This window comes from Rhineura floridana, chromosome 4, assembly GCF_030035675.1.
Source record: "Rhineura floridana isolate rRhiFlo1 chromosome 4, rRhiFlo1.hap2, whole genome shotgun sequence".
Lineage (NCBI taxonomy): Eukaryota > Metazoa > Chordata > Lepidosauria > Squamata > Rhineuridae > Rhineura > Rhineura floridana.
The window spans coordinates 195390667-195405875 of NC_084483.1; the positions used below are offsets into that span (position 1 = coordinate 195390667).

Genomic DNA, 15209 nt, shown 5'->3' on the forward strand with positions numbered 1-15209 from the left:
CAGACTTCTAAACAAAAGTATGTTCACACCCTAATTGGCCTGCATGTTAACCACAAATAACTGCATAGCCTTCACCACTGAGCAATTGAGACTGGAGCGGGGGGGGGGGAAGGGGTATGTGCCCAAAATACGTACAAATTTAATCTCCCAAATACAAGTGTTCTACTTAGGAACATAGGAAGCTGCCTTATACTGAGTAAGACCATCTAGCTCAGTATTTTCTACACTGACAGGCAGAGGATCTCCAGGCTTCTCACCCAGCCCTACCTGGAGATGCAGGAGATTGAACCTGAGACCTGCCCCATGGAAAGCAATTGCTCTGCCACTGCGCTACAGCCCCTCCTTACTTTCCTCCAATAGTGTCAACAACTTTAACTAAAATGCACCGTCCAAAGGTCTTCTGCGGCTTACTACTGATGGCAAAGCCCCATAAACATGCAGGACTTCCACCACCACCACCATGAAGGGCCAACAGGAAAGCCACATGCGCATGTAGGGACGTCCCTTTATTTAAGACTTAAAAGACAATATTTCTCTTTGAGAAATACATAGACTTTGAAAACTGTTGAAATACTTACGGCCGGCAGTTTTTCACAAGTGTTTTCAAAACGCTTTCTACAGAGCTAAAAGAAAAAAGGGAGAAAGTTTAGACAGAATACATCATCTTATTTCAAGTGAAACATAGTAGAACAACTGCATGATTGTGCAAAGTCTAAGATGATAGTGATGCAATTAGACACCATCTGTGTACATGCAACAATTAATCTTCCTTTACTCTACAGACCTAATTAGAAGGATTAAAGCTGATTTGCCCAGTTCCTGACTTTGCTTTTTACTTCTCCTTGAGTATCTGTTGGGACATACAGGAGTAACCACCAATATAACAACCTATTTGATTCTGCACTAAGCAACTTTATTAAATTTTGAAAGAAAAAATGAGAAGTCACATTATAGTCAATAATGCTCTGAGATAAAGTAAATTGACTAAAATGTATCTTACCTGCAAAATTACTTGTTCAGTTTTCCTCCTCTATTAAACTGAATTGGTGCATATAAAAATTCCTTAGTAAATACAAACATTGTGTCTACCTCCTGAGGAAGTCACCCTGGGCCCTGATGATTGTAGCAGCGATTGATGGGCTACAAATATTCCCTTTATTGGCAAGGCACTCCAGCAGTGGCAATGGCTCAACTCCAGAAATTATTGAGATAATAAAGATTATCTGGACCCATTTCAATGTTTTCTAGCCCAGTTTTGATACTGAAAACTCTCACCAGCTTGAACACGTATAACATGCTGGTTATCTGAGTTGGAACATTATGCTTCACAAGGTGAATCAAAATTGATTATTTTTTTTACATTTAAATTTTGAGGTTTTAAAAAAGGTGTAAATATCAAGTTTCTTCTTTAGAAAGTTTGTCTTAAAAGAATTAATACAATAAGCTGAATAAAAGCATACTAGCCTTGCAGTTAAATCTCTAAACTGAATCAGTGCCTCTATCAGATACATTGAGATAAAGGTTTTTCTATGTACATGAAGAACCAATTTAATAATTTTTCACATAACACTATTTTACACTTTACCTACCAAACACGCATTTCATTTTCACCTGATGCAAATAATCTGCTCTAGTTTGTTCAGTAATTCGACCTATCAGTCATGAGCATTTCATTTTTTGTTGATGGTGTGGCTGGGCCAAGGCAGAGTGAAGCAGAAAGAAGTAGCACTGTCTTACAGTGGTTCCGTTCCTATCTCTCAGGTAGGTACCAACGGGTGGCAGTGGGGGATGAGGTTTCAGACCCTTGGCCCTTTAATTGTGGAGTGCCACAGGGTTCTATCCTCTCCCCCATGCTATTCAACATCTATGTGAAGCCGCTGGGAGCTATCATCAGGAGTTTTGGGCTGCAGTGTCATCAATATGCCGATGACACTCAGCTCTATCTCTCCTTTAAGTCCTCACCAGAGTTGGCTGTGGAAACCATGTCCAAGTGCCTGGAGTCCGTAAGCGGATGGATGGGCGTGAACAGACTGAGGCTTAACCCCGATAAGACCGAGGTGTTGATTGTGGGTGACAGGAGAAGGTTGGGAAACATCGACCTGGTCCTAAATGGGGTAAGATTGCCCCTGAAGGACCAGGTCCGCAGCCTAGGGGTCATTCTTGACTCCCAGCTGTCCATGGAGGCTCAGGTGACAGCAGTGAGCCGGGCAGCTTGGTATCAATTACATCTGATACAGAGGCTACGACCCTACCTTCCTGTACATCTGCTCCCACAGGTGATACATGCCCTGGTCTCCTCTCGCTTGAACTACTGTAATGCGCTCTATGTGGGGTTACCCTTGAAAACAGTCCGGAAACTGCAGCTGGTACAGAATGCGGCGGCATGCTTGATTAAGCATAGCCGTCGCCTAGATCACATTACTTCAGTGTTAGTAGATCTACACTGGGTTACCAGTTGTTTACCGGGCTCAATTCAAGGTGTTGGTGCTGACCTTTAAAACCTTAAACGGTTTCGGCCCAGTTTATCTGAAGGACCGCCTCCAGTATCAATTAGGCCGCCTCACTAGATCAGCCACACAGGACCTCCTCTCGGTCCCACCAGTCAAAACAGCCAGACTGGTGCGGACCAGGGAGAGGGTGTTCTCGGTGGTGGCCCCCACCCTCTGGAATTCTCTCCCTTATGACCTCCGACATGCTTCCTCCCTGACGGGTTTCCGCCGAGCTTTAAAGACCTGGCTCTTCAGGCAGGCCTATAATTTTAGGGTGGATTAGCTTTCTGTTGTATTAATTGATGTTTTATATCAGATATATTGTATATTGTAAATTGTTTTTGTATTGTATATCGTATATTGTATTTTAACCGTTATTGTAAGTTGCCTAGAGTGTCCGAATAGTTGGACAGATAGGCGACTAACAAATAAAATTTATTATTATTATTATTATAGAAAGAATAAAAGTCAAAATGGTCCAATTCTCAGATTCCTATTTTCCTAGACTTAGGGCCCAATCCAACTCACCCTTCTGCTGGGCTGGGGTGAGTTGGATGCCACAGAGCACCAGCTACACCGGGAAGCTCCAGGCTCCGCCAGCAGCAGCCCCCCGCCACGGCAGAGATACGGCTCCATTAGGAGCCTGCTGGTGCTACCTGGGATTCCGCAGGGGATGGCCACCCTGCCAGACGGAGGCCCATGTAGGCCCCGAAAATGGGGGTGTTACAAAGGCATGGCCAGGGAGAAGCCACAGGAGGAAACTTATGTGAAATCCTCCTCGCATCCAGACCCCCCCTGCTCCCAATCCCCCCTGAAACTCCACTGGCTAAAAGGCTGGCAAAGTACAATAATTTAAAAAATGCCCCAGTGTGGCCTACGGGGAATGCTTACTCCTGAGGAAGCCTGTTCCCTGGAGCCGGTGCTTCCCAGCTGGCTCGTGCTCATGGCTCCTGACAGAACCCAAGTTCAGTCACGGCAGCAGCACCTGAGTGGGAGGAGGATCCTGCTGAGCTTTCCGCCAGCTCCTCCTCCGCCAGCTCCTCCTCCGCCAGCTCCTCCTCCGCCAGCTCCCCAGAAGTTGGATTGCTCTGTTAACCTCACAAACTGTCATGGCTACCGGTCATAAGAAAGATCCTGGAAGGGAGTATTTTAAAGACTTTCCATCTATAGCTAAAAAATGAAAGCCTCAAAAATGTATCCAGTGGAAGATGGATGCAAGACCTGGTTACAAGAATGAAACAATAGGAATAATATTTTGTTCAGTTGTAAATTAAGACGATTCAATGGTCAGATTTACACCATTGTTTAGGAAATGTATAAAGAAGTAAGGATGACTTTGCCACAGTGATTCACGCTCTTGAAATGTCAAGGTTAGATTACTGTAATGAGTTCAAAAAGGTCTAACTTTGAAGAGTGTTTGGAAACTTTAACTGATTCAAAATAAGGTGGCAACGTTATTGACAGGATCTATTGCACCGATCTCATTACATTATTTTGGGGTTTTGTTTTATGTTTATGTACAAATACACAAATACTGAATTGATGTTGTTATAATTGGCCATACTATGTATGGCAAGGCAAGGCAGAATAGCTTGTAAAAACCCAGCAAACTTACTTGCCAACTTTTCTAACTTTTTCACTCATTTCTCTAGGCTTTGTTACCAGGAACACACACACATACTATACTATAGATCTTTTTCTGTCCAATAGTTATAAAGAGAGTTTTCTTTACAAAGTGCAGAGTTTAGCCCTGAATGACATCTATGAACTACTATAGTTACATAAAAACAGTACAGCAAAAATAAGCAACATTCTCTGTGGACGTAATCTTGATTATCATTATCATTCAGGTGTATACTGTAATAATAATAATAATAAAATTTTATTTCTAGGCCGCCTATCTGGCCGAATTAACGGCCACTCTAGGCGGCGCACATAGACTAAAATATAACATAGAGTAAAATATAACATATAATACAAAACAAAACCCCAGTAGTCTATAGACATCCCGAGCAGCAGGTTCACGCACACATACACACACACGGTCTCTGGCCCCTTCAGCAGTTGCTGCTTTTGTAGCTGGAGAGAGACAGGGCCCCGCCCTTCCAGGCCAGGTGGAAATCAGCCAGAAATGCAGGGAGCAGGTCTTGCAGAAACTCACACAGGTAGATGATCTCTGGCCCCTTCAGCAGTTGCTGCTTTTGTAGCTGGAGAGAGACAGGGCCCCGCCCTTCCAGGCCAGGTGGAAATCAGCCAGAAATGCAGGGAGCAGGTCTTGCAGAAACTCACACAGGTAGATGGTCTCTGGCCCCTTCAGCAGTTGCTGCTTTTGTAGCTGGAGAGAGACAGGGCCCCGCCCTTCCAGGCCAGGTGGAAATCAGCCAGAAATGCAGGGAGCAAGTTTGCAGAAACTCACACAGGTAGATGGTCTCTGGCCCCTTCAGCAGTTGCTGCTTTTGTAGCTGGAGAGAGACAGGGCCCCGCCCTTCCAGGCCAGGTGGAAATCAGCCAGAAATGCAGGGAGCAGGTCTTGCAGAAACTCACACAGGTAGATGGTCTCTGGCCCCTTCAGCAGTTGCTGCTTTTGTAGCTGGAGAGAGACAGGGCCCCGCCCTTCCAGGCCAGGTGGAAATCAGCCAGAAATGCAGGGAGCAAGTTTACAGAAACTCACACAGGTAGATGGTCTCTGGCCCCTTCAGCAGTTGCTGCTTTTGTAGCTGGAGAGAGACAGGGCCCCGCCCTTCCAGGCCAGGTGGAAATCAGCCAGAAATGCAGGGAGCAGGTCTTGCAGAAACTCACACAGGTAGATGGTCTCTGGCCCCCTCAGCAGTTGCTGCTTTTGTAGCTGGAGAGAGACAGGGCCCCGCCCTTCCAGGCCAGGTGGAAATCAGCCAGAAATGCAGGGAGCAGGTCTTGCAGAAACTCACACAGGTAGATGGTCTCTGGCCCCCTCAGCAGTTGCTGCTTTTGTAGCTGGAGAGAGACAGGGCCCCGCCCTTCCAGGCCAGGTGGAAATCAGCCAGAAATGCAGGGAGCAGGTCTTGCAGAAACTCACACAGGTAGATGGTCTGTATTGCACTTGCAATAGCAAAACCTCTGACAGTGATGATTTGGAATATTCAACTGTTCAGCATGCAAAGCCTTTCTCAACCCAGCTTCTCTGCGAAAAGGGACAGTTGTCATTTTGGCTGAGATTAAAATTTCACACAAGTGATGGGTACAGATTGGAAAGGGATTCTGGAAGTTAAGAAAGATAAGCAACAAAGAGCCCAGAGGCAAGAAAGCTGAAAAAAGGGTACAGATGCAGAACCACTTGACAAAGGGTGAACAAATTTTGGCCACTCAAGCTGGCCAACCAAAAATCTGTTGTTACCACAACCGCCCTCCCAAGCTCGGAGAACCCATCTGGAACACAGGCAAGGCAACATGCCTTCACCTTCCTTCACCAGCGTCAAACTAGAGAGTGCAGGCAGAGACACAGGAGAGCAAGCAAGTTTAGAAAGCCTTGGGCTCATCTTGCTTGCCAGAACTTCAAACCCCAAGAATAAACAATGGTTTGAGAAAGAAGCACCTGAAGGAAAGGTAGTTAGAGACTAAGACTTGAGAAAAAGAGCTGAGGATACAAGGTACTGATGCAAGAGGTCATACTGTGTCACACACTAGCAAATACAGAAGAAATTGAGGGAGAGGGAGGGATGTTCTATGACGGCTTATGGAAAGACAGAATTGCTAAGGAAATAAGGCAATACGGGCAGAAAAATAGGAACCTGAGGAAACAATAAATTATGGAGATATGACATCGAAAGAGGAGTTAAAGACAAAAAAAAGAACTGGGACAAAACTATACATAGGATGTGGAAAGAGAAGGGGATATGCAGACAAGCAAGGGAAGTTTGAAGGGCTGAGCCAAGAGGGACAGGATTGCTAGGTCTAGAGCAGTGCTTCTCAAACATTGAGAAGTGGATCCATTTGAAAACTTACTCAACATTTCAAACCTTATTTTCCCCCTCCACAACAGAAAACACAAGAATAGAGTTAAACACTGAACAAGCATACATTCTGTTTTTCATTTTTTAGGTTAACACAGGTATTTCCAGGCAGTATGTATGGGTATTCAATTTAAGCATGTTATACATGGAGGGAGGGAGGGAGCGAGCCTGTCTCTTAAAGGTGCTGTCAACCAAGTGAAAGGCAAAAAAGCCCCTTATTGCGAGACCCGCTCAGAACACACAGTTTGAGAAGCACTGGTCTAGACTAATAGGGAATTTCTGAAGTTTTAGCTTCTACTGTCACAGTACCATAGTGATCTCACAATTCAAAGGGACAACAATTGCCAGGAGGTAGTGAGTGGTAATACATCTGAATTTCCCAAATTGATTGAAACTAATCAGAAAGCTGCTAGGAAGTCTCAAACAAGTACTTACATCTCAAAACCTGTTTGGCCAGCTGTAAGTCAGGTGTGGAGAAACTTTGGCCCTCCAGACATTGTTGAACTACAACTCCCATCATCCCTGGCCATGCTTGCTGGGCCTAATGAGAGTTGTAGTTCAGCAACATCTGGAGGGCCAGTGGTTCCCCATACCTGATCTAAGTAAGTAAAACTGTTATTTTCCTCTTCTGATACATCAATAAATATTTGGAGGCAAATTATTGATTCAGTAATGTTGTTCCTTACAAATGAAAGAAGAAGGACATTAACTCAAACTAATACTATGAAAGACAATTTGATTCATTTTTGTTTAAAAAGGACTTTCTTTGGTTGAAGGTTTGAACTCAAATTTTAAAAATTTAAACCAGCTCCAGAAGTTGTAGTGATGATATTGCATATGGGCTCTGGGATCTATGAACTCTTCAATCTCACCTGAAGACACAAACTGAGTTTAGATGACTGCAAACTATTATTTATTATTTAGATTTATATCCTACCCTTCCTGCCAGTAGGAGTCTAAGGGTACTGGGGGAAGGGTGGAAAAGAATAAAGGCAACAACTTGTCTATTGGGTAAAAGTGCTGTCCCTAGGAAGAATGGAGGACCACACTCCAGGTGCTTGAAAGATTTATTTCAGGCCCAATGTACAGTATTCTGGAACAATCCTTCCTCAGGGGCACATTTTTAATAGCTATTCTCATCAAGTGCATAAGATAGTAAAATAATTCCGGTTATAGAAGGACAACTTTCCTCACCATTTTTTTCTTGCTAGTAGCACTTCCCTGGTTTTGTGGTTGGTTTTCTGCTCTTGCTTTAGGATGAAAGGAGGGACATAAAAGATGCTGCAACATCCAATATGAGACCAGTACTGTATACTGTTTGAAACAATGTATGCTTTCAAACTCACATATTATTCTTCAAGGAGAGGAGTCTACCAAGCAAAACTTTAGAGATCCATAGTGACTTGTAAAACAAAGGAAAAAATATATCTTGTTATGCCCATGCTATCTTATTTTATCTTTCTCTGAATACCAAAGCCTGAAGAATGTAGAAGAGCTAGCAGTGTTTATACAACTAGTTGGCACAACAGAAGATCTCACATCAACTACTCATTTCATGGTATCCATATGGTTACAAACACAATGATCTAGCAAGGACAGAAAGAGCTTAAACCTCCCTCAACAGCTGCTCATACCTTGTCGATCACCATGGGAGTGAAGAATAGGAATCCTGCCTCCTCTCACCCTTCCATAATTAAATATACTAGTGGAGATGACTTTGAGCTTATGAACATCAGACACTAGAAGTGTTGTCATAATAGCCTACTGAAGCACAGCCAACAAAGACTTTTGGAGCACCTTAAAGATTAACAAATTTATTATGGAATGCAATATGTCAAGAGACAGAGGCTGCAGCACAGCAGATTTTTAACCAAGCAAACTGTAAAGAATAATCCTTCAGGGATACTAGAACTATCCAATAAACATTATATAATTGGACTCCCAAAAAACTTTTACTGAAGGCTCCTGAATAAACTTAACCATCATGAAATAGGAGGGCTGGTTAATAATGAGGAAACAGTGGGTGGGAGTAAATAGGTAGTTCAAACAAGGGAGGGAAGGAGTGGAAATCTGTACTGAGACCAATGTGATTTAACGTTACTAAATGTTATGGAGTCAGGGGTGCGCAACAACATAACTAAGTTTGTAGATGACACCGAATTATTCATGATGGTGAACAAGCAGATTATGAAGAGTACCAAGGATCTTTCCAATCTGGGGAAAAAGGGGGAACAAAATGGCAAAAGAGGTTCGATATAAATAAGTGAAAAGCCTAGCTTCACATATAATGAGGTTTGAAGCTGAAGGTGACTAACCAAAAAAGATTGTGGGTTTGTGGTGGATAGCTAGTTGAAAACCAACTCAGCATGCAGCAGCGGTGAAGAGAGGCAAATTCCATGCTAGAGATTATTATGAAAGGGATTGAAAATAAGCTGGTCGGTATCAAAAGGCCTTTATCTAATTTATGGTGAAACCACCTTTGGAATATTGTGCTACAAGGATAGTACAGAGCTGGGAAAGGTGTAGAAATAGGAGCAATCGAAGTGATCAAGGAGTTGGAGCATCTTCCCTACAAGACTACAGTATTCAGGGGGACATAAGGTTTATAAAAAGATATGCATGGTGTGGAGAATTATTTTTCTTCCAGACTGCTGAACTAGGAGCAGAGAAAACCAGGTCCCAGGTCCCACTCAGCAATTAAGCTGTGGGTGACCTCAGGCCAGTATCTTAGTCTAACCTGCTGCACAAGGTTCATACAAGGATAAAATGGGGAGGGAGGAATCATGTATTTGCCCTAAGCACCTAGACGGAAAGGCGGGCTATGAATGCAATAAAATAATTTGGAATCACCCAATGAAATTAAATATCTAGATATCCGTCAAGACAGACAAAAGAAAGTACTTCTTCAAACAATGCTTAATTCATTTAATTGTTTTATAAATTTTCTTAATGCCACAAGATGTGATGATAGCCAGTAGCTTAGATGGCTTTACAAGGGACAAATTCATGGAGGAAATGTAAGTTCTTACCTCTTATATGCCCAATCGATCACCGTGCTATGCAGGCGAGGGCCTCCGGCAGATACCATCTTATCAGGAGGTCCATTCCGCACAACACAGGAAACAGACCTTTAGCGTAGTGCCAACTACCCTTTGGAATTCCCTCCCCTAAAATATCAGACAGGCGCCATCTCTGTTTTGGTGCTTACTGAAGATCTTCCTCTTTCAATAAGACTTCAGAGTAGAGACCTTATCCCAATCTCTGTCTGTGTTGGAATTGCTTTCAAATATATTTTTATAGCTTTTAAAAAATATATATGTTTTGTTTTAATATATTTTAAAGTATGTTTTAAAGATTCTTAGAGCGTTTTTAGTGTTTTGTTTGTCGCCCTGGGCTCCTACTGAGAAAGGGCGGGATACAACTTTAATAAATAACAACAACAACGATGATGATGATGTTCAGGGGCAGTATGCCTCTGAATGTCAGCTAAGGGAGGGCTATTGCCATCATGCCCCACCCTGGCTGTGGCTTCCTAGAAGCATCTGCCTGTCCATGTGGAACAGGATGCTGGACAAGATGGATCTCGGTCTGCTCCAGTGGAGCAATTTTATGATGTTTTAAAGACATTGCATATTTAGATATGTTTCCCAGAGCTGGACAGGTATCTTTGGAAACTACCAATCCCCCATATGTCAAACAAACATATAAAAGATTTCAGATTGTATTCAGCTAAGTTGTTGCACTAGCAGACCCAAGCGGAAGGATTTCCACTGGCAAAATGGGACTTTCCCCCTCCACCTCCCGCACGCCCTTCACTAAATCTGTTCTGAAGGGTGTGGAGAACCTCCAGAACAGCATGCAAAGGTAGGAGAGGGGAGATCATTCCATTGGGCAAGCAGAAATGCTTGCGCTGACAGAACAATCACCTTGGTGCTACACTGAATATAACCCTTCATGTTCAGTTAATGAGTTCTGGTAAAGATGCTGCTAATTTTCCAGTCCTAAAATCTTGCTTTTCAAAAATGGGGTGCCTCTGGAAAAGTTTATTGAAAGCTTTTTGGTTGCTAACATGAACAAAGATTTTACAGAACCTTCTCTAACAATGCTAAATGTTTTTATCTTAAGGCTGCAATCCTAAACACACATTAGATAATAAACCCCACTGAGCACAATGGGACTTACTGCAGTGCACAGAATTGCATTGCAAGTATCAAAACAGAGTTTATTTAAAAAATTCAACCAACTTTTTTCATTATCTTCTCTCCTTAACCACTCTACCAAGCTCTGTGGAAAGTTAAGTTCATGCAGTTCCAAGCTTTGTGCAAATTATGCCTAATAATTAAAGCTTTACATTCGCCTTCACTGTAACTATTAAATAATACATTTACTAGTTAACAGAAATAAGCAGGTAGCCATATTTTTCAGCAACTTCACACACAATGTATTTTCTCACAATTAGGTTTAAATACAGTGCGACATTCCCATAAACTGTGGTGTAATGTTAACATTGAGGGGGTTCAGTTTTATATGCGAAAAAGTTACATGTATGTGACAAGTGTTACAACTGAACAGGCCATGCAAGAAGGTAACACTTCGGCCAGAACTAAACGAAAAGCAAAAAAAAATTGTCCTTACCACCTATGTAAAACATTAAGCACAAATGTTTTAGGTGAAGACAAGCCTGGTCGACATGAACTGAACATAAAGAAGAAAGGTTTAAAAACAAACATTGAAAAAGGAAATTGTAGAATTGTAAACAAAATGATTCAAAAACACAGACAAAAAATGATTCCATTCATATTTCTTTTCATTTTGATTCATCCTTCCCAACTCATCAGAAAGGGCAACAATGAAATAAGATCACTGAAACAATGTTGCCAAAACACCATGAGAGAAGAAGTCGCACTGCACCATTTTAAGTTCTAGTCTAGCCAACTCTAAAAATGTAAATGTTCCTTCGGGGTTTCTCCTCCTCTTCAGATCTCTTTCCAGTTTGCATACTTTAACTCCATACACCAAGTTTTTGGACACATGCTTGATAAAATGCAGCTTCCCCTACTGCCCACAGGCACAATGCACACACACACTAGAGAAAAAAAATTAGTGTGCAATACTGCATGGGAATCTGTTTTTCAAAAATTAGAAGTCATACCTGTCACTCCAAAGAGCACAAGCATACCTCAACTAGCTCTCCAGATTGAGGTATGAGATTAAATTTGGAGAGGGGACATAGCTCAAAAGTAAATTCATGCTTCGCAGTAAGAAGTCCAAGATTCAGCCACTGGCATCTCTACTTAATATAGGTGTGTGTAACCTGTGGCCAGCATGACCAATAGTCAGGGATTATGGGAGCTATAATCCAGCAAAATATGGAGGGTCACAGTTTAGGCACCCCTGATTTAAAAGACCTCAAGTAGCAAGTTGGAAAAATTTGCTTGAAATGCTGGCCTTGTGACTATTTAACTGGAGGTTCTAGTTATTGAACTGGGAACCTCCTTTGAACAAAGCTCATACTCTTACCACTGGGCTGTTATTCCATCTGTATAATTTCAAGATGAGAATTTTCTTCATGTGGATAGGATGTGTTCAGTCAGATCAATGCATCACCCAGCACAGTATTGTCTGTTCTGAGCAGCAGCAGCTCTCCAGGGCCTGAGGCAGCCTTTCCACACATTATGCTTTTAACTGGAGATGCAGTGGGTTGAAACTTGGCCATTACACATGAAAAGCACAACTAAGCTAAGGCTCCTCTTTAAAATAGTGCTACCTGCCAAAAGTGGGTGAGACACTGGGAGGCATTCAATGTTGATCCTACTCAGAGTAGATCCACTGAAGTTCACAGACATGACTAATTTAGGGTCATTAATTTCAATGGGTCTACTTTGAGCAGGACTAAGTAGAATACAAGTCTATCTTGTTTTCTATTTGCAAATGGTCAGTTTTCACCCACAACTTGCAAATATCAAATAGTGCTTTCCAAAAGCTTAGACTAGATTACTCATCTAATGAAATTTAATCATGTCACTTATTTGTGAACCAGAAAAGACAGATGAGGAATAGAAGATGGTGAACACCCACTGTAAAACAAAAATGGATCTAAATCTTGTTATCTTCAGTTCAGATGACTGAAGAAAATATATTTGATATGCAGCACAACTGGACCTCAGAAAAAAACAGTAAGCTGAAAGAAAGATAGTATTTGTTGGGCTACCCACTTTAAGTTATCAGGTTTTACACATTCAGTTCCTATAAATATCACAAGTTATTCCTACAAGCAAATTCTGGCTTTTTGTCTCTCTTATCCTGGGAACCAATAAAACATCAGCCCTGTTAGTAGTTTGTAAATCAAAAAGGTAAGCCTATGGTATTTCATGTTTTTAAAAACTCTAAAATAAAACCTTACTTTGGAAACCAATTTAATCCAAGATGTTCTGTCTTAGAATACAATATCCGCTCCAGCATTTCATACAGTGGCCTCCATGGCAATTCTAAGTCATCCCTTGAAAGAAGTTCTTTTTTCCTAAGTTAAACAAAACAAAACCAAAGTTTAAGATTGATGATTACTTATACCTGGATGTGCCATTCATACCCAGAAAATGGTACAACAGAAAATCTGACTGCACGTTTGGCTTAGTCATCACCTCTTTCACACAGCTTCCTAATATAACATATATAACATGCTATAACATGCCAAGAAAATTCTCTACCAAGACATTTTCTAAACAAAGTTGAAGCAATATTTTAGATGCAAATGTAACTTCACATTACAGTGACAGCTGTAGTTAGCACTAACCAGGGATGCCTCTTAATAAGAATTTGAAACTAAGTTTGATTAAAGTTAACAAATTCTATTTAAAGGGCAACATAGTTACCCTTCACTATTGTTTAGGCTGGTGCTGATAAAACGATTAACTATGATTACATGTGGTAGGAAAGGGAGGAGGAATTCACAAGTTTGAAAGAAAGGAGCGTCCCACAGGCCACTCTCCATCTCTTACCCTTGATTCAGATTCTGCCAGCAGTACATCAAATCTGGCCCTTACATTCTAATTGGCATGAATCCTTGCTCAGCCAACTTCCCTTTTAAATTTACCCAACGCAGTTTTTTTCAAGGGGTGCACAAATGTACTTGCCATAAGTGAGCACATATTTCAAAGTGACAAGTGTAAAAGTGAAGAATGGACACGTTTTGGACCTTGTGCCAGCTTCAAATGGACTTTGAAGCAGCAAGACTGAGCAACTGCAGGAATCAACTTCTGCCAGACATGGGATGCTGTCTGTCATGCATGGTTTTTGGTGCTTCTGAGCACCTTCAAAGCCCTGCATGAGTTCAGAACACAAGTCCCCTACTAAACCCAATCAAAATTTGTGGACTCAGTCTTAACTAATAAGGCTTATCTCCAGCCTCAAAGTGAAGTATCTTTTCCAAGTTACTTTTCTGTAGAACATAAGGTTACATAAAAACAATGCAAAGAGTAACTTACTTCAGCAGGTTGATCAAAAGACGAGCAAAACCTTGCATCATGCTGATCTCCAACTTTGGAATAGTTACTAACTCATACAAGAGCTTGATAAAAAGGGCATGATCCTCTTTGCTAAACTTTCTCCCATAGAGCCGTAGATACCTTTAAGAAGAAAAAAAGACAAATGGGAAAAATATTTCTTTAAACATTTTGTATGCTATCCTTCAGCAATCAAGTTCTTGTGGCAAATGATTCAATCTAAAGGAAGATAAAAATATAAACAACAATCAAGACAACATATACACACAGCAGAGCAGAAAAATGCAACAACAAAAACCAAAAATTCAGAAAGACATCAGATTTGGAAACAGGTGAGCCTTCCTGGGATGTGCATTCCAAATGCAGGGTGGCACCACTGAAAAAGCCCTTTCTCCAGCCATTGCCCACCAAAGGCAGCACAGTAGCTGAGAGAAAAGTCTTAGATCAGTAGTCCCCAAACTGTTTTCCCCATGGACTGCTTGAAAATAGCTGAGGGTCTTGGTGGGCCACTTAATGATTTTTCTGCCTGTTGTAGCAATCATTATGTGCTATGCTAAATGCTATATGATTTTTAATTGTATTTTATTGGTTCTTTTATTTCTTATATATTGTATTTTAGTGTATTACAATTTGTATTCCATAGAATTCAAATTGTAATACAATAAAATACAATATAAGAAATAAAAGAACCAATAAAATGCAAGTAAAATCCATATGACTATTTAATGCAGTGGATGTGTAGTCTCCCATTTTCAACCACAAATCCGCAGCCACACCATGGACCACCTTCATGGTCAATGGTTCACGGACCACAGTTTGGGAATTCCTGGCTTAGATAATGAATGAAGTGATCTGACAAGCTCATACGAGAGATTCTTATGTGTACTCAGCATGCTTCTCCAAAGAACTAAGGTGGGCTGTGATACTGATGGACAGTCAATATAACAGGGGTACCCAACATCATACCCTCCAGATGTTGTTGGACTGCAACTTCCATCAGCTCCAGCCAACATAACTAATGGCAAGGGATGATGGCAGTTGTAGTCCAACAACATCTGGAGTGCACCCCATTAGCTACTCATGCAATATAAGAAAGCCAGCCAAAGTATTTAGCAGAGATGTAGTCATCCAGGGTCTCTTGTGGTCTTAGACTCTTTACTTTTTTGGGAGCAGGGTTCCAGTGGGGTCCCTTTGTCTCCTATAAGCCAATCAGCATGAAAGGGGAGAGT

The 15209-nt window shown here is 41.6% G+C and overlaps 1 protein-coding gene across 4 annotated transcripts in view; it reads right to left on the reverse strand.

The window, feature by feature from the left end:
• The window catches only part of PSME4 (proteasome activator subunit 4), a 113132-nt gene that overhangs the window by 83748 nt on the left and 14175 nt on the right, over positions 1 to 15209 (reverse strand). For 3 of the 4 annotated variants that reach the window (XM_061625713.1, XM_061625712.1, XM_061625711.1), the window contains exons 2-5: positions 13963 to 14103; positions 12882 to 12998; positions 11114 to 11173; positions 579 to 623 (exon numbers count right to left, since the gene is read on the reverse strand). In XM_061625713.1, coding sequence (XP_061481697.1) covers positions 579 to 623; positions 11114 to 11173; positions 12882 to 12998; positions 13963 to 14103 — 363 coding nt within the window. The remainder of the gene's footprint in view (positions 1 to 578; positions 624 to 11113; positions 11174 to 12881; positions 12999 to 13962; positions 14104 to 15209) is intronic. The other variant, XM_061625714.1, reaches the window with a different exon arrangement.